Consider the following 24,502-nt stretch of genomic DNA (forward strand, 5'->3'; position numbering starts at 1 on the left):
GTGTCGTGTTACAACTATGCCTAGTATTCTCCTAGTGATAAGGCTAACAACCCATTTGTTACAGAAAGGAGATGTGTCGGTCGGTGAATTACAGAGAAAAGGATTTTACGGTGAGTACAAACAATCCTATTATACAACCTCCCTTCTTATGTAGCCTGCTTCATAGCCAAACATTTCCAAATAAGTAGTGTAATCGTGATTCCTTACCACAAAGAGCTATGCATTTATTTAGATGTAGATAAAAGAATTGAGAACATACCACTATGAGTTAGCTTTAAAAGTAGTTTTATTTCGCTTTGGTTAGGAAGAAACAATGGAAATATAGGATCTTATTATTTTATACCGGACACCTAACCCATCCCAGAACCATCTGGATCATTTTGATTCTTTTTGTAGCCCAACATCAAGTGACAAAATCTGAAGGGCTGATGGTTTTCAACAACATGAAAATTTACAGTTGACAGCATTATATGGAACTAACTAGAAAACAAAAAACAGGTAATGGCGTTTCTTCACCCATTCTGTTTTAATGAGTTACAGATCAATAATGTTGAGGAAAGCAAATACAAAAGCAGCTAAACTGAAGAGGTGAGTAAAAACTCTGTCTGTTTTCATGATGAACTTCTAAAGATTTAAACGGAGCATGTGATGAACAACTTAAACAGAGGTTAGCTTCAGGCAAAACAGAAAGTGAAAATATGTAGGTTCAAATATGTCAGTAGCTGAAAATATATACAGTAAATCTCACCCTGCACCACAAACCAATGAAAGTGCCTAAGCTACCCTGTTTCCCCGAAAATAAAACCCAACGTGATTGTCAGTGATGGCTGCAATATAAGCCCTAGTTAAAGTCCTTGTAGGTCTCATTTTCAGGGTAGGGCTTATTTTCAGGGAAACAGGGTAGGGCTTATTTGGGGGGTAGAGATTATATTGCAACCATCACAGACAATCACGCCAGGTCTTATTTTCAGGGAAACAGGGTATCAGTAACAATGCTCCTATAGGTTTTTAGGGTGGCAGAGCTATGGCAAAGCATAGCTCAGAATTACATTTAAAATGTAGTTATATTTTCACTTCAAGATATGGCAAGGATTCCCCTCTACTTAAAAAAAAAATACCCTGTACATACATGACAGATGCAGCGTGGATGCACTGTACACTGCCCCAGCATCTTCTGCACTTGGCAATGTTCACAGCCTGTATAGACCTGGGCACCTCTGCTGCTATTATAGAGACAGTGGGGGTTATTTACGAAAGGCAAATCCACTTTGCACTACAAGTGCAAAGTGACTTGAAAGTGCACTTGGAAAGGCAGTCGCTGTAAATCTGAGGGGTAGATCTGAAATGAGGGGAAGCTCTGCTGATTTTATTATCCAATCATGTGCAAGCTAAAATTCTTTTTTTTATTTTTCTTGCATGTCCCCCTCGGATCTACAGCGACTGCACTTCCAAGTGCACTTTCAGTGCAATTTCAAGTGCACTTTGCACTTGTAATTGTAGTGTGCACTTGTAGTGCAAAGTGGATTTACCTTTAGTAAATAACTCCCAATGTCAGTATAGGTTTGATATTAACAGGTTCGCCTAAGCGGTAGCCGCATTTACTCAAAACGTGCTATTATAGAAGTCACACAATTCCCAAATTGGGCTCTATACTGACAAAATGACTTGCTTCCCATCCCTAATTTAGTAGTAGGGTAAGAGCAGGATGATTTTTACTGATATGCTTTAGTAATATAAATATAAAAAGCAGACCAGAAACAAGATTTCCCAAAAAGGAGAAACTACAAAACAATCTACACCAGTATGACAAAGCCAGGTTCAATTGTAAAAGGCTTTTTTTTTTTTTTTTTTTAACAGTGAAAAGGCACTTGATAGGCAGAGGCAAACAAAGTGAAAAGGTAAAATGTCTGTACTTTAGCTTCATATGAGGACTATATGTATACTTTCCATTGTTTACTGTCTTTTGATTGTAAAAATCTAAAAGAAGAAATGCATTGCCCTGTAAGCTCATCCCCTAAAGTTTCCAATTGGCAATAGAAATGTGAAAGGGAACGTGAATTCTGTTGGCAAAACAGTATTTTTTTTCAGACACTTGCAACAATAAAGTGCAGTGTTTAATGATTTTTTGTTTGCCTGTCTATCCTTTAAGTGCAACCAATATAACTTTTAATGCTTGTTTTAGAACATAAAACAAATAATTATGTCTGTCATTGGTTAACTTTGCTTTGAAAAAAAGGCCAAAATCTTCTAAAGTCATCAGGACACATTTTTAAGACAAAGGGAAACCTCTACAATTATCAGATGATTCCAGTGTTTTTTGTTTTTTTCCTTTAATTAGACTAATTGGGACAATTATAATAACGTTTGTAGTCATGTGAAAATATTATATATGAACTACATTCTTTTCTGTGCAAATAAAGTGACTTTTTGGTTGAATCCCCAATCTCCTACACGTCAGTCTTCTTCGTCAAAAAAATCCTGATCCATGTCAACTCCACGAAACAAGCTGAAATATACACAGAAGTAAGGTTATCATCTTCCATTAATCAGATTTTTGACAGTAGGTTTGAATTACAGCCTAAATTGGATACCACTCTTCAATGATGCTACACTAATCCAGATAGTGTACTCAGTTAAAAAAAAGTATGTCCAAAGCTCTTTTGGCTGTACTTCTCCTGGGGATCAGAGGAGTGCACTTTGGCCCACTCAGCCAGTCCAGGCTCTGAAGAGATCCTGACTTTAACATTAGGATCCATTCAGATGCCTGGACTTGCAACTGGCTCAGCCTCTCAGAGAGCCTGAGCCAACCACTCCTGCCGCCTCCCCAGCCCCGTGCTCAAGTGAGCACTGGAGGGGCAAAGCAGAGTGCGTGACTGACACTTACCACTCTGTGCGCAGAGTGGACCCAAGAACTGAGTGAACTGCGATCTTTGATTACTCAGTTCTCAGTGTAGAGCCACCAGGACACAACTGCATGTTGGCAGCTATATAGGTAAGAGTGTTTTTTTTTTTTTTTCAGATCACACAATTCTCTTTTTAAGCCTCAGAACTGTCAGCAAGCATCTTAAAAAGGCTTTACCCAGAACATCCAAGTTAAATCATTTTAAAATACATCCAGGGTATTTTATATTTATCTAGTATGTGGATGATAGTTTGAATTCAAGATGAGTATGTCTATGCTGGCCAAAGGGTGATGAGTGACCAAAGTTTAGTGAAGAGAGAAAGATTTGAGAAGAGGTGGATACAGGCTGCAAATACAAACTGGTAGTGGACACTGACTGCAAAGGAACAAAGTTTAGTCCCAGTTTCACCCCTACTATTGTTGTTCAATGTATATTACCTATTGCTAAGGAGCCAAAGGCTATCCTCCCTCAATGAGAAACTTGCACAGTACCTACATATATAATGCCTATAAACATAACTACCCTCATGCTTTTGTTACCAGCTAACTCTCATCAATCACTAACCTGTTCACAATAGGGGTAATAATATTCCCAGTACCTCACATGTCCCCATTCTATATTAAACACGTGTCAGTCATCTTTTAACTGTGAAAAACATGAATAGATCTGGTCTTATAAACAACTAAGCATTCTTACTGAGGTTTGGTCTCTGTACTAAGCAGCACCCCCTTCTATGTCTACAGGGGATTCCACAGCTTCCACTTCTTCCTCATATAGAGTCATTTCCCCCAATGCCACATTCTCCCTCAAGGGACTTAATTATGCATGTGCACTGTGCCAGACTGTCCATTTTGCACTCAACCACTACAATATGTTAATCCTTTAAAACTGTCTGGAAATGCCTTAATACAAGGAAACATTGCCCAAGGAACTGACACATCGTTCCACTATAAGAAGAGGCACTGATCATGTTCATAACTGCAGGGCCAGCAGACCCAGTCTCATCACAGAGGTGCAGGGCCTTCTGAGACTTTACATCCCTTCAGGGAGATCACTAGCCTGAACCTATATAGCCATCTGCCAGCAAGATCACCAGATACACTGGAGATCTCTGCCCACAGGATCCACCCCACAGACATTACACACTGTCCCCGCTTTTGCATGCAGGGTCTGGTTCCTCTTGGCCAGCTGGCGGTAGCAACCAACCTAGATAAAGCCTATCTTTGCTCTAGAAGGGATGTAAGGAACAAAATAGAAATCATGGGAACAGAGTACACAACTGAGATCTTCAGAGAAAGCATTACCTAAAGACACTAGATAAAAACTGAGGCTTAGATGAGCTTGGAGGGGTTATGCCTGAGCAGATATTCTTGTCTTTTTTTGGCTAGTGTTCATTCACTTGAAGGTGGCAGCATAGTCCAAGTAGTCAATGATTAGAACTTTTGTTTCCTGTGATGTATGTTTAAAAAAAAAAAAAAACTTTTATACTTACTGTAAAATTATTTTCTTGGAGTCTATTGAGGGACACAAAGTGTTTACATTTTGGATTATACAGCTGCCAAAGGGGGACTCTGAACACTTGCAAACTGTAGATCAGCCCAGGATAAGCCCTCCTACAACCAGCATGCCTCAGATTTGTAGCAAGGCAATAGCAAGAGCATGATCATAAATACAGAGTGGTGGGACATGTGTCTCCCAACTTGGACTTGGGAAAAGGAATTTAACGGTAAGTACAAAAATCCCTTTGTGCTTTCTTGTCCATTGAGTTGCACAGGGAGTCTTTAACCTTTGGGACATGCAAAAGCAGTCCAAATGAGGGGTGGGAAACACAGCAAAGAAACACTGAGGCCTTGTTTACATGGGCAGGGCCTGGGTGAAGTAAAAATAGGTATTTGAGCCACTGTTTTATTGTCTCCTTACTGTTCAGCCACAAGTTAAAACATGGTCATCGTCTGAACTGTGGCAACATTACTACAACAGGTTGTGTTTGGCAGCAATACAACCATCAAATGTGACCTCTGAGTGAATGTGGTCACACCACAATTGTGAGCCAAACATCAGCACTATATTCCCATTCAAAATGCCCATTTGGCTGCAAAAAAAGGTTTTAAAAAAACAGGCATTTGAGAGGAAGCAGTATTGGCAACCACTGCTCCTAAACCTACCTGAAAATTGATCCACTGAAGATCGCTTTTTAGAGAAAACAGCTCATATAAACAAGCCCTAACAGGCCCAAGAAAACCGAAGAAAACTGGTGACTGCTTGCAGCTCAAAAAGATGGCTATAGAACTGGAGCTGGCATCAGATGTGGCCAAAACATCCACCTGGAAAAAACTTAGAGAACATGCAAACGGGAAGACAGGGTGGCAGCCCTGCAAATCCGGGAGACAGTTGGGTTGCACAGCCCTATTAGATTGGGCCTAAGCAGGAAAGGATGGAACCTGATCCTTGAGACCATAAGCTTGAATGATGATTTGTCTGAGCCCCCCAAAGATGGTGGAACAAAAAGCTGGTCTGCCCCTTTGAGGGGGCCAACTAAAAATGACAAAAAAGAATCAGTCTTTATGAAAGAAGCAGTGGCTGAGAGATAGACTTGCACAGCCCAAAATATGTGCAAATAATGAAGGGATATTTCCTTTTCTTTAAAGCGGTTCTCCACCCTAAAGGGGAAGTTCCACTAATCTGATCCCTCCCCCCCTCCAGTGCCACAATCGGCACCTTTCAGGGGGGAGGGGGTGCAGTTACCTGGATAATCCAGGTATCTGCACCCACTTCCGGGACAGACCGCCGCAAACCCCGCAGATGCCCCGCCCCCGTTGTGTTCTGGGAAACACAGTTCCCAGGACACAGCGGGGACCAGAAGAGACGCGCAGTGCGACTCGCGCATGCGCAGTAGGGAAACGGGCAGTAAAGCCGCAACGCTTCACTTCCAGATTCCCTGACAGAGGATGGCGGCGGGGGCAGCAGAGAGACGAGCAATCGCTCGTCATCTGCCGCCGACATCGCTGGACCCTGGGACAGGTGAGTGTCAATTTATAAAAAGTCAGCAGCTGCAATATTAGTAGCTGCTGGCTTTTAATATTTTTTTTTTTTAGGCGCAGATCCACTTTAAGGACAGAGAGACAGAGGAATAGCGTCTTAGTTGAGATGAAAGATTGAGGCTAAGGCAAGAAGGATGTTCTTGCCGCAACCCCAACTTATCACTTTGCAAAACCAAAAATAACTCTTTGCAGGATAAGGCCACCATCTCATTCACCTTGTAGAAGTGCTGGCTACAAGAAAAACAATGCTGTATGTGAGAGCAGAGAGAAGAGTGTCTCTATCGCAGTGATGGCAAACCTTGGCACCCCAGATGTTTTGGAACTACATTTCCCATGATGCTCATGCACTCTGCAGTGTAGATGAGCATCATGGGAAATGTAGTTCCAAAACATCTGGGGTGCCAAGGTTCACCATCACTGCTCTATCGGCTTCAAACAGAGGTTTCTGAGAGAACCAGATTCAAGTATCACAAAGTTATTGGGGAACAGATAGAGAGCTCCGTGGCAGTCACCTGGTAGAAAAGGCTTAATCAAGGAGTGGAAACTATACCTTTGAAAGTGCTAAGAGCCAAACACTGGTCCAGACCCAGCTGGAAGAAGATGAGTCCTCCCACAGAGAAACTCCTGGGGTGGGAGCCCAGAGACTCACACTAGGTGATGTATGCACACCACCTCAATGACAGACCTTGTTTAAAGTAGGCTTCCTAGTATTCAACATTGTAGGGGGTCACAAACTCAGATGTCACTGCTATAAGGGAAACCACAAAACTCAAGGGGTTTCAGTAACTTTGACTGCTGAAGCCAAATTAAAAAAATGAAGATATTTATTTTACAAGCATGCAGGGAGAGCCAGAAGCAATACAGGATATTGTCTTTCAAAAATGGCTGATCTGACTGACTAAGGATTTTCTTATACAATTTATACATTCTGAAGGGGGTGGCACCTGGCTAACTAAATTCCTTTGAAATCCCATTTGAGTCTCTGGCCACATTCATTAATATGCAGATGATGATTCACATAAGCTTGCCACTTCCAAGGCTTGTTGGCCGAATGAGTCTTCAAAGGCCGAGATAGCAATATTGCCCACCTGTCTCTTTCCCTTCAGTCCCTCCTGTTGGCAACATACTTGCCACAAAAAAACTGTCCGTTCCTACATTGGAGTTCTAGAAAAATATCACTGCTATTTCAAGCAATCCACACAGTTGTAGTGAACACTTGGGCCTGTGACCATTGACAGTGTATTGGTTTCCGCTCCGCTGTCCCTGTGTGGTGGTTCCACATCGCAGTTACCTTTGGTTTAATAGCCCATCTAAGGAGTTTAGTAATACATATTTTGAAACAATAATCAAAAACATATATTGCCATGAGGAAACCCATGACATAGAGGAGGACAGTTGTAATAGAATTCAGAACCTGGACTTCAACAGCCACACAAAGTCAACAACCAAGTAGCAAAAATCAGCCCTAGATACAGATGATCCCGATAATATGCCAGTGTCCGCAGAGCATCTGCCAGGAGTCTTGCCCCCTCAGCTTTTGCCAATTTGGAACAATAAGGATCACCACAATGCCCTCCATCCTGATCCTACAGGGCAGCCGAGGAAGACGCTTTAGGGGAGAAAATGCATACATCAGGATGTACTGATCCCATGGAGACACTAGAGCATCTACTGTTTCTGCTAGAGGATCCCTGTGCCTGGATACAAACCTATCTATCTAGTTTGTTGCTGAGCCTGGAGGCCAGGAGGTCCACACCTGACATCCCCCACCTCGAACACCTCTGGATGTTGGGGCCACTCACCTGGGTCCAATTAAGGAAATCTGCCTGCCAACTGTCTGCCTCTGGAATGTACATGGCTGACAAGGTTGGAACTTGAAATTATGCCCACAAAAAGAACTGAACTACCTCTTTTTCTACAGCAATCCCTTAGATAACCCTCCCGTAGGATGGTCCAATGCTGCAGAGAAAGCCAAATTGCCCAATGCTCCAGCACGTTTATCAGGAGACAAGTGTCCTCCTATTATCCCAGGACTCCTCTGCAGCCCAATAGGCTGGTGTTCATTGTGAGGATCTTCCAAAAAACAGGAAGGGTGAACTTTCCCAACTTCAGAATTAGATATCTGAGCTACCCAACCAGGGATGTCCTTGGCAAAATCTTAAGCTGTGTACACACAGCCAGACTTTGTCAGAATGAACTCTGAAGGACTTTTCGATGGAGTTCCACCGAAACTGACTTGTCTACACACAATCACACCAAAGTCCGATGGATTCGACCATGATGGCGTACGACCGGACTAGAATAAGGAAGTTCATAGCTAGTAGGCAATAGCTGCCCTAGCGTTGGTTTTCGTCCGTCGGACTAGCATACAGACAAGCCGTTTTTTTCCGACCGGACTGGAGTCCATCGGAAAGATTTGAAACATGTTCTAAATCTAGTCAGTCTGATTTTTCGACAGCAATGGTCTGATGAAGCCCACACACAGTTGAATTGTCTGACTGATTCATTCCGTCTGACCTTTGCTGTTGAAAAAGTCTGGCCATGTGTACATGGCACAAGACTCGTCTCACAAATTCAGAATTCTGTGTTGCAGATATTTGGTGAGGAACTAGGCAAAGGGAACTGCCTGGAAGGAGGCTCCCATCAGGCCCAATACCCCATGCAAAAGCAGAGAGTCAGACAGCTTCTGGACTGGATAGGTTGAACCAAGAGTTATAGATAGGATAGTCTCAAGTTTCCCTTTCTGGTTTGAAATATGTTCAGGTCTAGAAACAGATACTCCAACCGATATATCAGTTCCAGCAATGATTTATAAAAGCTTCAGGACCACCTGAACTGCTGTTAACATCTGAACAGTCAGATACATGTTGTCCAACAGAGCTCTCATTGACTGTTCCCTTAACAGGTCATCTAAGTATCCTATAAGAGGAATACCAACAAAGCACTGTAGGGATAATACTGGGGGGCCAGCATCTTGGTGTATACTCAAGTCCATGAGCATCAATCCAGGTGGACCAGACCTTTTTAAACTTCTTGGGACAATTTCTGCTGTTATAAGTTAATTTGTACAGTGGTAGACTCCAGGTCATCAATCACAGCATGTACCAGCACGTACTGTCCATCTGGGTCCAATTCCAAATGTAATAACTGAAAGGGCAGCGACTTCCGGACTAGAACACCCACCCCTCTGGCAAAGTTAGAATAGCTGGAATGATAATGAAACCCATCCAGGGTTTTTTAAGGCTGAGTGTTTTACCGCCCATCAGATGGGTTTCCTGAAGAATACACAAGGATTATGATCCTTCAGGAAGCGGAACACCAAGGACTGCTTAGGAGATTTGAGCCCTCGTGTGTTCCATGATACTACATTCAAATTAGCCATAGAAGCATGAGATAAGAATTATTGCTTAGGCGCTCAGTGTACTTGCGTACCCAGATGGAGCGGCAGCGCCCAAACCTGAATACCAATAATACATTGTGCATCAAAGCGTCATCTGAAATGTGCATTTTCAGGAAAACAATAAAAACAGGTAACACAAGTCCAAAATCCCCACTCCCCGCCAACCCCCTTAAAAATGAGGGAGGCCCAAATACCCAAACTGTTCATGGTGAAACTTCACCCCTGGGGAGCAATGTGCTCAAGAGGCAAAGGGTCCGTTGCCAAAATGAGAAAAGACAAAGTTAAAAACAAAACAAAAAGGATAAGGAGTCTTCAAAAAGGCGCATCCGGGAATCCAAATAAGGTGCAGGTCACGCAGCATTACTGGGGGTACAAGGCTTGAAGAAACAGGTAACGTTACAAACAAAGAAGTTATCAGTGTATCCGAGTGTCTCAGAGGTCTGCCAAAAAAAAAAGGGGGGGAGGGGGGTGTATAGAGGGAAGGGAGGGTCCAGCTCCCAAAAGCAAGAACCTCAGGATCTGTAGTAGTTCCCCCACTAAAGGACCCCATACTAGCATATATCTGATAACAAAAGGCATAATTTACTTTACCCAGTGTCGAAAAGAGATCCCTCAGCTGGCAGGGAGACAGACAGAAGACATCTGGGCGTTGATAAACACAAAGTTACAGGAAAATGACTGGAACCTTTTTTAGGCCCTTTGGACCGTATGCAACCAATTGACTGCTTCCTCCGGCGAGGAACCGCACTTGTCCACCATCTTGGACTCTGAGCCTTGCTGGGAATAGCATACTGTGCTTAATGTTTTTGTCTCGCAGCTGGGAGCGAACATTATCAAAGGTCTTACTGAGGCGCTGGGACTCCACACAGTAGTCTGGAAACACCATAAGTTTAGCATTCTCGTATCGCAGCTCTCCGGAGGTCCGGGCCTCCCTAAGTACCAGATCTCGATAATGAAAGTTCAGCAACTTAAAAATAAATGTACAAGGTGATGCCCCAGAGCGTCCCCTGTTGGGTGGGTTGTGATGAGCTCATTTCACAGGAAAGTGAGAGGAAAATCGAACATTAGGCAGGAGTTGTCGCAGGAGATTTTCAGTAAAAACTGAGTTTGCACCCTCCAACCCCTCTGGTAAGCCCAGGATGTGCAGGTTGTTTTACGCCGATTGTGATTTTTGGCATCTTCTGTGCAGGATTCAAGATGCTTCACCTTTACCTTGAGGGTATGTATGTCCGCTGAATGACCCCTCTGCACATCCTCCGTCACCGAGATCCACTGCTCCGCCTCTGTCAAGCATCCTCGAAAGGTATCCATATCCCTGTGGATATAGCCCAGCTTCAAATAGACATGATCTATCTTTTCAGTCACTGTAGCATGACAGGCATTAGTTGCCTGCACCAGAGCTTGGTAGTCTGCTAAGCACTCAGCTGCAGTGCCCTCTCGCCCCCGTTTGCAAAGCCATGATGTGGGTTGTAATGCTGAAGGAGGTTCACTTCACTTTGGTTTCTTCTTAGAGCCTTTGTACAGGCGAACAGGACCAGTGCTGCGACCCTTATGCATACCCACCAGACCCACGTTGTTAAGAAGAGAGAGACACCGAATTTCACTCCTGCACCTCTCCAACTGTAGGATTCATAAGCCGGTCAGCGGAGCCGCACGATTATATGTCCGCTCCCTGAGCCATCTTAGACACTCCCCCTGAAAAGGGACATTTAGCATTTATTTGGCTTTATCCGCTGAGGAAGATGGCTGATCTTGCCATTAGGAGTCAAAATGGACTCTATTAATTTCAGAGTAACAGCTGTAGACTAACTCCTCGATGGGCAAGTTCATCAGTCAAGGATCACTGCTGACTATAGAATAGAATCCACTAAGGCTGTGGGCAAATCAGGTACATAACTTGTTGGGGAAGGTGTGGGAGTATACTTGTGGACACTGCATTCAATGTCAGCAAACCTGGCGATTTGTGTCACAAAATCTTCTATGACCATTAAAAAAAAAAAAACAAACAAACAAAAAAAAAAGGGCATAGGATCCAGCCACACCCCACGGAGCTAAAGAAAAATTCAATAGACTTTAAGAGCATAGGTCAACTTGACTTCAGGCTGCAAATGAAGATCACATTTTTATGTAACTATTTTAAAACAATAGCAGCAGTGGGGAGATGCTCCTTCACTCTGTATGGCAGGAAAGAGCATGAAATGTGACACTCCACCCAGCAGATTACAACAGTGCTCAGTCCCACAGCAATAATCCCTACCGTGTAAAAATGGGAACCAGAAATAATGGCACCCTATGACTCAAGCAAATGAGGTAGATCTGCGCAAGATAACTGCTACAAAAGAGAACACTCAAACAGCTGTGAAAAAATTCTAGGATAAAAACAGGTTAGTCTTTCACAAGGCAGAGCTCAGGGAAAGAAAATACTCCTAGGACACTAGCAAAAAACAGAGGCATTCTGAAAGTAGGAATGGTTATAATGGTTTGGCCAACAATTTAGTTGGCCAGTGTCCAATCCTCCTGTAGGCTGCAGTATAACCTGCAAGAAATACAGAAATGGAAGGCACGCACACCTAGTGCATTACCAGAGATCATTTTAATAAGAAATTTTTGTATAAAAGTGGATACTCTCAAAATGCAACTGTCAAAAGGCTATAAACACAGTGCATGGACATGCACAGAACAAGGGGTACAGCTTTGTAGATACTGGTGTCCCCAAGGAGTCTGGATGCTTCAGCTAAGTAGTCAAGTCTATCTTGTATGACAAGACTTCCCCCCTTATCGGTCTAATGATCACTTCATACAAGATAGACTTGACTACTTAGCTGAAGCATCCAGACAGCTGTACCCCATGTTCTGTGCATGTCCATGCATTGTGTTTATGGCCTTTTGTCAGTTGCATTTTGTGAGTACCCACTTTTATACAAAAAATTCTTATTAAATTATCTCTGGTAATGCACTAGGTGTGCGCACCTTCCATTTCAGTTTTTCTTGTAGTTCCTTTTGGATTACCCCATCTGAGGAAGGCAGCATCCACCTAGTTCTGATATATAATAAATCTGTGTTTCCCTCAATGGATGAAAAAGAAAAACGGTTTATTGATTTAGGCCTGTTTTAATCCTGTGGCTGCTGCTGGCCTAAACATTAAACCGGTGTGTAAACAAACTCCCAGCCAGAAGATTGTTCACCTTTTCTCTGCCAGCTATGTATTAGAAGTGATTCTTTACAGCCTCCCAAACATTTCTATATTGTGGGGTACCTGCTGTCTGACCCATCCCCCCTCCCACCCCCAGCCATGTGTCCTGGGCTTACCTGTCTCTCCTGGGTGCCAGGAGCATCACAGGCTGTGTCAGGATTGAAAGCAGTGGGAAATAAGAAATCAATTTGTTGATTTGTTATTTGAGGTTTGAACCTGGAAGCGTTCCGATCTGAGCACTTTCAGGTACAGAGCTGCCAAATCTCAGCTGCTATGGCCAGGGAATAGGCTGATCAATTAATAAAACAAATTAAAAAATAAACAAAAAAAACACACACACATACGAGCACAAATGAGCAATTTGGGTGCACAATTGCAATCAAACGGCAATTGTTCCAAATATATTAGGTATCGCCTGTCATGCCAGAGTGAGAAAAATAATTCTAGGGCCAGCAATCACTTTTAACTCTAAACTGATGAGCTGTAAAAGCTTTTAAAGCCTTGCCTATGGACAATTTTGCATGCCATAGTGTCCTGCTTTCATGCAATTTTGATGTTTGACATATTTGGTATCTTTTTACGTGACACAAACTCATCTTTTATACATTACCAGAAAAAACGTTATTATATAGTATTTGTGTGCACGAAGTGTACTCTTTAGCGAAAATTGAATAAAAGTATATTCATAAACTTTGATTTATCTCATGGTTACTGTGACAAAAAAAAAAATCTGATATTTCTGATTTTTTAAATAAGAGATTCATTGATTTGAATCCACCCTGATTTAGACAAACTTTAAAGTAAAACTGAGCTCAAAAACTAAGATTTGCTATGGTTAGGGGATTTTATAGAAATGTTAGTTGTGCTTAAGCAGTACCCTGAAAAATGTCCACTTTGTCCGGAATTCCTCCAGACAAAAGAGGTACTTCTGTGTCCACAGCCTCGTAGCTGTATATCTACTGTGTGATAGTAATATGCTGCTATCTTTGACTGCTAGTTTTACAAAATATGGAGTGAGATTTGGTGACGTCACTACTGTGCTGCTCACTGTTGAGCTTGCTTAAGGCTCTAACTGAAGGAAGCAAAGCCGTGCCTCTACCAGAATGGCTGCCCCACATAGAGACAGTACAGAACAAGACATGCAATTCAGTGATGGATAAAGATCAACTGCAGAGAGAAAGACAATACTAGTGACAAGCCCTTTGCTTTTCCTTTATTGGGCACAACTTCTAGAGTTCGATTCCTCTTTAATCTGGTGTGCAGATAAAATTTAGACATGGTAGGGAAAAAACTACTAGCATTGTATATTATTCAAAAGCAACTTAAACTGAAGATATATACATACAGATTAAAACAGCCTGAAGAAGGGTCATTAAAGTGGTCGTATGGAGTTCCTCTGGACAACATGTTCTTACACAGCCAGCAGAAGTACTGTTTACACCCAGTGCATGTCATTTTGTTGCACCCATCAATTTTCTGTAGGAAAAAATAAACATATATAATACTTCGTCATCTTGGACAAACACACAAAATTACCTAAAATCTAACCATACACTAGCAGTCTACTTGCAATAAGGCCACATTAGAAAGATGGAGTCATTGACATATGAAGACCGCATAAAAGTGTAAGAAAAATACATAAGCATAGGCAGCCAGAGATATGTGAAAATTTCTGCAACCTTCTCCAGAATGTTGACCTGGATTTGCATCACATAACCATTCAGGAATGTAGAAGAGACTCATGCAAAGAAAAAAGCTTGTCACAGCCTGGCTATAATAGGTGGGGGAGGTCAGCCCTACTGGTTCGGGAATGACAACAGGGGAAAACATGAGGTTAGAACTGTAATTTCCTTAAGGAGCTCAGTAAGTGCTTAAAGTATTCCTGAAGACACATGCACAGAGCGACCCTGAACTTTGTCTTCTGGGGTCCCCACTGGCAACCATGGCTCCTCCTCTTCTGTCTGCCACCATAGCAAGCCCCTTGCTATGGGGACAGATGTGTGGGCTCCATCCCCTCCATCTATAGACACATACACACAGCATGACTTGGCCCTCTGCTCCCTCCTCACAGCATTTGATTGACAGCAGCAGGAACCTAGGTTTCTCCTTCAGTTTTTTTTCTTCCATCTGTGTCCCATCGGGCAGATTTCACTTTGTGTCTCATAGCCAAATCAGGGAGTAGAAATCCCTTCAAAGTGAGGGAATCCCAGTGTGTCACCAGAGCTAGTGGCCCCATTGGAAGATTTCTCCTCTTATGACAACCCAAAATGTTGGACTTTTGTTTACTTTCACTTTCGGTTACAGTATATTGGTGAACAGGACAAATAGAAAGGGTAATCTTCTCTAACTGGGGCACAGACAGCAACAGAAACTGAAAGTGGTTCTAATTCCTCTCTACTCTATCGAAAACTAGAAAAAAAAAAGTTTTGCCTTTAGTTACACTTCAAAGCCTATCTAACCCAACAGCAAAAATGTTATATATTGCAGCTTAGCAATCCTTAAATGTAGTAGCTGCATTTTTTTTTTTAAAGGCTTTCTGTTCTGGTGATCCAGTCTGTAACACACTTCCTGTCTTATGCCGGCCATACACAGTTTGTATTTTGAAAGAAAATTGTATCTAAGAATTTTCGTACGAATTTGGCACCATTAGTGGGCTGCAGCAAGGGGGGGGGGGGGTTGGATAGCAGACAGCGGTGACTGACAGTCATCAGCACTGTGCTCATGGGAGCTCTGAGAACCAAGCAATTATAGCGGTTTCCGATTGCTCGCTTTTTCTGTCTTAGAACAAACAGGGGAAAGATGCAGCATCGGACCAATGCTGCATCCACCTGGGTAAGTATGATTCTTAAAAGAAAAAAAAAAAATTCCATACTTCTCTTTTAACCACTTAAGCCCCGGACCATTTTTCTGGCTTAAGACCAGAGCACTTTTTGCGATTCACCACAAATAGAGCTTTCTTTGGTGGTATTTGATCACCTCTGTGGTTTTTATTTTTTGCGCTATAAACAAAAAAATTTTTGAAAAAAAGCATTATTTTTTTACTTTTTGCTATAATAAATAAAAAAAAAATTTTTTCCTCAGTTTAGGCCGATATGTATTCTTCTACATATTTTTGGTTAAAAAAAAAAATCGCAATGAGCGATTGGTTGGCGCAAAAATTATAGCGTTCACAAAATAGGGGATAGTTTTATGGCATTTTTATTAATTTTTTTTTTTTTTTACTAGCGGCAGAGTGCAATCTGACTTTCTGCCGCTATCTTATGCTTTGACCGGAACGGTTTTGTGAGTGTATCGATGAGTGCACACAAAGTTTTTTCTATATATTGCAGTAGTACACTATTTCCCGTCTCTTTCTTTTTTATAGCAAATAAGAGTTAAAGAATAAGGATCAAGAGAAAAGCAGTACATACGGAATAGCGGGACAGCAGTGAAATCTTTTCTGGCATGGTGTCTGTGGACAATATATATGGGACTGAGTGTTAAAACACCTGGATTATTTCATCTTGCTTCTTGTGACCATTACTGTTTGTGAGTGCTCTGATCGCAGTTTAGGTATAAGAGGTGTATCCTAGTATATCCTTGATCTATCACTTTTATCAGGTGCAAATAACTATATATGCTGTATACGTGGTATTTATTTACTCTATACTCATGGAATTTGTTAGTAATTAATAATTAATTTTAATTTATTTATATACACGGTTACTAATATTTATTATTAATGTATTCACACTTATTGATTTTATGTCACAAGAATATTGGGAGATTTTTGGCACTGAGTATTTATATTAGCGCACTAATTATATATATATATATATATATATATATATATAGTTTTTTTGCAATTTGTAGAAGTGAGAGATCACTGCTATTAGTGCAGTTTTTATACTATTTACTTTATTACTATTATTTTTTTCACCACACCAGCGCTTGAGTATTTTGCACTTTAATATAAAATTGCTTGCAACTTATTGTTTCTGCTGGAAAATGTCATTCCACCCACTCTCCCACAATGGGTGGAAACAGCATAGTGACATAATCTCCCAAAAGTGTGCGATGACACAATCATGTATGGCGTGTATATGCTCTTTTCCGTGATTACATCACTATGCCAATTCTGCCCATTGTGGGAGGGAGGGCGAGACTGCATTTTCCAGTGTCCTATTTAGGATTTCCAGTTTTGGAGTAAGTACCACTTACTGCTTTTGATGTAGCTGGTGTTATACCAGTGAAACTGGTCAGGTAGTGTGTCATGACCACACCCCCTCTCTTGGGTGTTGGCTCCCCATCTGGATCAGAATATCCATGGACCTTGAAAAGCATACAGAATTACCTTAATTTTGGACTATGGCTAGCCTGGTGTGTGGATACAATTTTGTTTGGTGATCGCACGTGGAATTATTTATCGTATTTGGGATATTATCCTGTTTGACCTCTATGTACACATCTAAAGAATGAAACTGTGCTGGAAGTGCTTCTGTGCTGCAATAATTGTATCCACCACTTATGGACACTGTTCTCTTATGGGACACAAAAGGCAAATCAGGCATTAATCCCCAGAGGGTCAAACTGTAAATCGCCATTGTCATCTCTAATATTAGCAATATGTGAGGTAGTGGAGCGCTCCCTAGCCAACCATGCCAGCAGTCTACCCATCCTCTCTCCCTGTTCTAAAATCCTCTAAATTTGAGTCAGAATGAGCTTTCTAGTGGCGATACCATGTAGTACTGAGATTTCCTTATACAAGGATTGCAAAGCGTGCAATGTCGCTGCATCTTTGTTTTGTACATAACTGAATTCCAGAGCCTGAGCTTTCTGTTCTGCTTCTTCCAATACAAGCCCTGTGTCCGTTCTAACTTTGCTAATAACCCTCCCCGAGTGTATGCCTGATAAGCATCCCAAAGCATCGGTAGGGTGGCTGTACTTATATTGTGTTCCCAGTACACCCAGTAGCTCTCCCGCAATCTCATATTGGTTAAAGTTTAGTATTTTTGTGTATACAGTGGGTATTTTTTTCCGTTTTATTCTTATTGTTCTTTTCGGTCAGTTTATTGATATTTTACCGGTGACTCCCCTACTGTCTATGTTAAAGCAGAGTTCCACCCATTTAAAAGTCAGCAGCTACAAAAAGTGTAGCTGCTGACTTTTAATAATCAGACACTCACCTGTTCCTTGGTCCAGTCATGTGGGCGCACAAAGCCTCACTCCACTCCCCCTCATCTCTGTAGCGCCGGCATTCTAACTGTGGGCGCCCGGCTGTGGCTTCACAGCCTTACGCACACTGCTTATGCCCGAGCTGCACGCTGTGAATGGCCCAGGCAATCTTCTGGGACCTGTGACGTGTCTCAGAAGATTGAAGGGAGGAAGGAGGAGAGGTGATCTTCCTTCTGGTGCCACAGCACCAGGGGAGGAAGTGGGAGCTGGGTGCCTCTAAAAACAGGGTACTTGCCCCCCCCCCCCCAAAAAAAAAAATTACATGCCAAATGTGGCATGTCAGGGGGTCACCAGCACTTAAAGTGGAAGTTCCATTTTTGGGAGGAACTCAGCATTAATATCAGTTATTTTTCTTCTTTTGGGAACCTTGAGGTTTTAATAGTATTGTAAACAGTAGAGTACAGTACATAGGCAACGTATTCATACATCATGGGTTATATGCTTGTACCTCCAGGTGAATAAACACTGGCAAACTTTTAAGGACACGCCCCCCCCCCTGGAATGCCACCCCTAAAGCGCAAACCCCACTCTGTGATTCCTCACTTTTGTAGCAAGCAACGCAGAGCAACAAGGAGAATTTAGGGAGGTTGGCACTTGTCCTTTACTGTACTCAAAATTTCTCTTCTCATAATCGTACAGTATAGGACACAAAAAAACGTATTCATACACCATGGTACATCCCCAAGTAATAAATAAAAGGGCAGGCAACAACCATGCAAGAGAATTGCGCCAACAGGCTCAACAATAATAGAGGTGAAAAATTACTTAATGTTCAGAGTGGTGATGGAAGTACCCTGAGGTCGAAACCTACAGCATGAAAAGGCAAAACATGTAGCTGCTAACTTAAATGTAGGAACAAAAGACAAGGTAACAGCCTAAAAAGAGTTGGGTGACAGAGGCTTAAGCCTAAAAGCTCAGGAATACTCCAACGATTGTGGTGGAGTGTGTATAATAGTGCAAAAGGTGGTGTATCCTTCAAGTATAAGCACACCTGGTGGGTCTGGAAATAGAATGAACTTTGTGATGGCTGATGGAAATAAAGAGAATTGTGTTTTTTTGGAAAAAGAGATATCTTTTAAAGAGGAGCGCCAGCCATTTTTGTGTTTATTAAAAGTCAGCAGCTACAAAAACTAATAATAACCACACACTCACCTGTCTCCGGATACAGCGATATGCTCACCCAAGCTGTTCCTTCCCACAGGCTTCTCTCCCTGGCGCTGACATTTCATCTGTGGACACCCGGGTTTGACAGCTTGCAGCTTTACACCCGGGTGCCCACTGTGCATGCACAAGCCGGGCTATGCCTCCTAAATTGTCCGGCAGTCTTCTGGGACCTGTGAAGACTGCAGGGAGGGAGGAGGAGAGAAGAACTTTCTGCTCAGATTGCCTAGGTGGTCTGAGCAGATGTGAGAGCGGGTACCTGCCCCCCTACAAAGAAAATTACATGCCAAATGTGGCAAGGGAGGAGTACTTAAAGCAAAACTTCCCCTTTTGGGTGGAGCTCCACTTTACGGTATGCTCTAATAATTCTGACAACAGTGAAAGAATGTAGAGGAATGTCCTTAGGATGCTTAGGAGCAGGACGTAACAGAATCAGAGATCCTTCTATTCATTTGGATCTGGGTTTCAGCAACTCTTAGGCCCCTTTCACACTTGTAGGACCTGAAAGTTGCGCATGCGACTTGAAGCAATGCCTGTGTAATTTTGAGGTCTATGGACCTCAAGTCGCATCAAAGTCGGACCAAAGTAGTGCAAGGACTACTTTTAAGTCACACAGATATGAATGTTACTCATTGGAAATTATAGGATATGACTTGTTATGCAACTTTGCAGTCCCAAGTCGCAGGCCAAGCCGCGCAAGTGTGAAAGGTGCCTGAAGAATCGTGAGGTAAAAGGGAAGAGGTCAGGGGTCTTCTGTAAGAAGCCTGAGGATGTTCCCGTACCCAGATGTTCTGGACCAATGAGGTATCTGAGATTACTGTATTCCTCTCACACGCTAGATAATAGAGAAGGGAAGCAGAATGCTGAATGGAGGAAAGACATGAGTGGCCGGAACATAGAGCAGGGAATAGTTAGAATATCCAAGGCTAAAATCAGAGCATTCATAGAATTAGAACAAGAAAAGTTCACTTGTTGTGGCAACTGGGGATTAGGGCGAGTACTTCCAGAATTATCTTCGTTTGGCAAAATATATTGCATATGTCTGAATGAAAATACAATTTTTCTTGGTCCAGATGGTGGTGGCTGAAAAAGTCCACCTGTCAGCTTTTTACACTTAAGATGTCGATTGGAGCAGTTATCCACGCAAATAGGCAGTTAAACCAGTCATGATTCGATGAGTGATTGTTAGTATGGTGGCACTGTCAAACTGTACCATGGTTTGGTGTCCCTCCAAATGCGGAACATTCAGAGTTGGAAAGACAGACATTTTGACCACGTTGAACTCCAGGGTGCTGTAGGAGAATCTGGTCACACTTCTTGACTACATTCCCTGACTTCCCTGACATTCCCTGACTCAAGGATAGGGAGATTTGCTACCTAGCCAGAGAGTCCCTTTGTCTGATAAAGGGAATGTTGCAAATACTGTATATAGGAAGAGGAGGAACATTTTTGCCTCTCCACTATTATTTAAAGTGGTAATCCATCTAGACAAGGAGTTTCTTGTTTTAGGGGGATAGAGGTTTGTTAAAAGGTCAGCTATAGTTCTCAGAAAAGAAAAATTGTCTCTAAGGAGGCAACCTTCTTACCCAGGACTCTTACAGAGAATATTACTGCAGGATTTTTGTTGAAATAAAGGAAGTGAAAATAAACAGAGGAGGAACTTTCATTTTATAAGAAAGACCTGTATTAGAGAAATTAGATCAAGATACTGGAGATGAATGAGCTGTAAAACAGATATATAGTTTACTTCCTAGCCAAAGTCATGAGGCAGCTGAATTGACCTTTGGGTATAGTGAGATGTTTGTTTAGGACAGATACTGTATGGTCAACTCTTTCTCAACTTGATAGAGTTCAGCAAAAACTTATAGCTGCGGAAAAATCCTTTCAGGAATTCCCCAGTCATCGTAGACAGTCCATTCACTCTGTTCATGAACAGGGGATGTTTTGCAAAGCTTAATAGTTCTCTGTGTGCTGAAAGGGCATGGCAAGACAGAGGTGAGTCTACCTGTAAAATGGCAAGATTTTTGCGTACAGAGGCAACAAGCTTTTCAATCGCAGCAAGCAAATTGTGGGACACTTCTTCAATATAGCGAGTGTGGGGAAGAGAAATCTTCTGCAGCTTCCTCCATCACTGCCTCTACTTTATCTTCATTCCCCTCCAATTCAGTGTCATCTAGGACCAGCATATCAGGGTCTGACTTTGGTAGAGAAATGGAAGTAGGAGAAGAGGCAGGGCGTTTTTGAGCCCGGACAAGGATAGCTGTCCTAGAAATTGTGACATACCGTGTTTCCCCGATAGTAAGACACCCCCGATTGTAAGACGTATCGGGAGTTTCAGAGGGGTCGGCTAATATAAGCCGTACCCCGAAAGTAAGACATATGTCTTACTTTCGGGGAAACACGGGGGTATTGCCGCCTCCAGTGACGTACTAAGAGTGGGGCGGGGGGTGCGGGCCGCACCGGGTGCCACACCCTGGGGGGGGGTGCCAGGCCAGGCCAGCGCCCTCCCCCTCCGACTGAAGAGACAGCGCCGTTCTGATCAGTCTCGGGCAGCGGCTGTCACTCACAGCCGAGCAGAGTGAAGCCGCCTCCCCCCTGTCCATGAAGGAGAAGGAGGGGGAGGCGGCTTCACTGAAGCCGCCTCCCCCTCCTCCATACACAGCACTGTGTAGCCATACAAGAGGAGGGGGAGGTGGCTTCACTCTGCTCGGCTGTGAGTGACATCCGCTGCCCGAGACTGATCAGAATGGCGCAACGCAACCACAGAGAAGGGGATTATTGCGCCAGGTCCCGGATCACTGCCGACAGATGTCACTGGCTCTGTGTCATCCCGGTACAGGTCAGTGCTGGTCATACAGAGAGAGACCAAGGAGGGGGAGGGGGAGGGGGGGTGTGAAGAGATTCTCTGCAGCTCTTATTATGTAACCGCAAGATGCAGCTGAGGAGGACTACAAGTCCCAACATACCGGGCTGTGTGGGCTTACAGTTCTCCTCTGCTGAGCATAGCAGCTTTGTATGCTTGGACTTGTAGTCCTCCATAGTGCAGCCTTGCATGCTGGGACTTGTAGGCCTCCTCTGTAGTACAGTGCAGCCTTGCATGCTGGGACTTGTAGTCCTCTGTAATGCAGTGCAGCCTTGCTTGCTGGGACTTGTAGTCCTCTTCTGTAGCACAGTGCAGCTCTGCATGCTGGGATTTTTTTCCAATATAAGACATACCCCGAAAGTAAGACATAGTGGGGCTTTTGGGGATAAAAAGAAAGTAAGACACTGTCTTACTTTCGGGGAAACACGGTAGATGCAGAGAATTCTGCTTTTATCAAATAGGCTTGTTGTGTGTTTGAAAGAGAACTAAAATTAGATGCTGTAGCCGGTGGTAAGACCAGTTCCTGCTCCAGTGCAAGGGACATATTGTCACTCTGAGGCTGAATGTTGAGCAGGCCTTCAGCACAACAAACATTCACCTGCTGTTCAGATTTGGCTCCCTTTTGCCTGGTCTCTGCCATAGCTACCAGTGAGGGCATTCCCTTGTGGAGTACTCACAAAGTAGTATGTGGGAGAAAGGGTTAGTATGTCCAGAGGAATACATGGTAACCCAGGTGTAGACCGATTCCTAATGGCGGGAGGAAGCACCCGAGTACCTTATAAGGGCTCTAGGCAGAAGTTGCCTTGAAGTGTGCGACCAGTGGTGTGATGTCACAACTGGTCATCCACCTGAGACTGAATTCTGAGTGAAAAAAGCTAAGCGCCAAGTTTGAAAAGTTCATACCATAAAGTTAATAAACATAGCCCTGTTTTAGCGGTCAAAAATACAGGGTTGCCCTGTCTTACCTGTTGACAATGCTGAACTGTGTATAAAACCGACAATGCTGAAGCCTGTGGACAGGCTTCATCTTCCATGGTAGGCATACCCCCAAAGGGGTTAATAGGGACTGGGTTCCCTAGCACCCTGCGGCTTACTCAACGCCCTGCACCAAGTGTCATGGTAAGCACCTCATGCAAGATCCAGTGCCCAAAGCAACATTACAGGCTGTTCCCACAGCATAGGGTCCAGGTACGTTTCCCAAAGTTGCACTGATCTGGATACCCTGCTTCTGTCAGTGAAGATGATTGAAAAATCTTTAGAAAAATAATTTTCTGGGAAGAAGGGGTCCATCACCTACACGCACTAGTACAAAACTGAGGTCTCACAGAGTGAGGTTGAGTTATAATGGAGGCGCCCCTGAAATCATGTTCTCACAAGCTTGCCAGTGTCCAATCACCTATTAACCTATGGTGTATGAATAAGTTACCTGTGTCCTGTACTGTGCAATCAACATAAATGGCTTTGAAACAGGAACAGAAAAATTGACAGTGGCCCTGTACCCTTGCAGTAAGGAACCCAAAAAACCCCAACCTTTTGGAGGAATTGGTTCAGGAAGGGAAGTGACTCATTTCCTGAGGGCAAAAATCCTAGAAGAAGGGCAAATTGATCGCTCAGCCAGGTGGAGAGGAAGGAGGAATCGCAAAGAGGGACCACTCTGAAGAAAAAGAGGCACCACTCTGTGAAGAACAGAAGAGGGGTCAGTTTGCAATGGAGTAAATGGCATGCCACCAATAAGGCAAATCATAAGTGTGTGACATGCCTTTAAGGCTGGACACCAGGAGGGAGGATGAAATCCCACAAACGGCAATAAAAGGAGACCCATGGACGCAAGGACAGGCTTCGTCATCCCTATATAGCATAAGAAAATCCAGGGGCCCTCAGGAAGAATGCATGGGGAGCAAAGGCAGAATTACAGCTATTAGGGTTAATGGAGAGAAGAATGTCCCATTACAGAGGCCCTTATAAAAAAAAAGTAACCCCTTTGAGCACAAAGGGAAGGCTCTACATAGGCAAAAGTACCTGAGGAAGGTCCCACAGGGGCCAACATCTTGCAGAATGGAGTGCACAATGAGTATGAACACAGGGTGTTAGGAAGAGAATATATAAGACCTATCAACGGTAACCTGATAATCCTTGACAATAATACAGGGAGGGAGGGCATATTAAAACTAATGGCAGAGTCTGAGTGTTGTAGACAAAAATGAGGTCCATGAAATGGAGCTAACCTCAGCATGCACAGGAATACACTTTCAGTGACCTAGAGTGGGGAAGCCAGATACTGGCTCTCCCAAAAGAGCTTACCAATTAAACCTAAGGGATAGTCGCATGGAGATGCAACTGAAGAGTGCCAGTGGCAGCATGCACCTGAACGCGAGTTCAGGAAACCAAAGTACATTAAAGTATACTGTACATAGATAGGGAAGATGGGGAAGAAACTCCATCACATTGCATTTTCTATTAAAGCGTGTGTTACCCCAAAACTTCATATTCCTGCTATGTGTCTGCTGCACCATGTACTTGTATAAAAGAAGGTCTCCTGTTCGCTTTGTAGGTTTCCTTTATGTGAAATCCCTGATGTTCCTGTCAGTCCCTCTGCTTTCCTATTAAAAACTGACTACACTAAGCAGAACACACCGTGGACAGTTCTCTAGCTATGCTGGGAACTCAGTGTGTGCTCTCTTCCAATGATCAGACTTATCCTGACATGCCCTGCTGCACAGAAATTTA

General features: G+C 43.1%; 1 protein-coding gene across 4 annotated transcripts in view; it reads right to left on the reverse strand.

Moving 5' to 3' along the window:
* Window positions 1-268: 268 nt before the first annotated feature.
* RNF14 (ring finger protein 14) overlaps window positions 269-24,502 on the reverse strand; it is an 89,426-nt gene continuing 65,192 nt past the window's right edge. For all 4 annotated transcript variants that reach the window (XM_077473139.1, XM_077473140.1, XM_077473141.1 and 1 more), the window contains 2 exons: window positions 13,883-14,013; window positions 269-2,506 (listed from right to left, as the gene is read on the reverse strand). In XM_077473139.1, the coding sequence (XP_077329265.1) occupies window positions 2,455-2,506; window positions 13,883-14,013 (183 nt within the window). In that variant the 3' untranslated portion in view covers window positions 269-2,454. The remainder of the gene's footprint in view (window positions 2,507-13,882; window positions 14,014-24,502) is intronic.

Source organism: Lithobates pipiens, unplaced genomic scaffold (assembly GCF_037356315.1).
Source record: "Lithobates pipiens isolate NorthernLeopardFrog02 unplaced genomic scaffold, aLitPip1_a1.2 Scaffold_8, whole genome shotgun sequence".
Taxonomy (NCBI): Eukaryota; Metazoa; Chordata; class Amphibia; order Anura; family Ranidae; genus Lithobates; species Lithobates pipiens.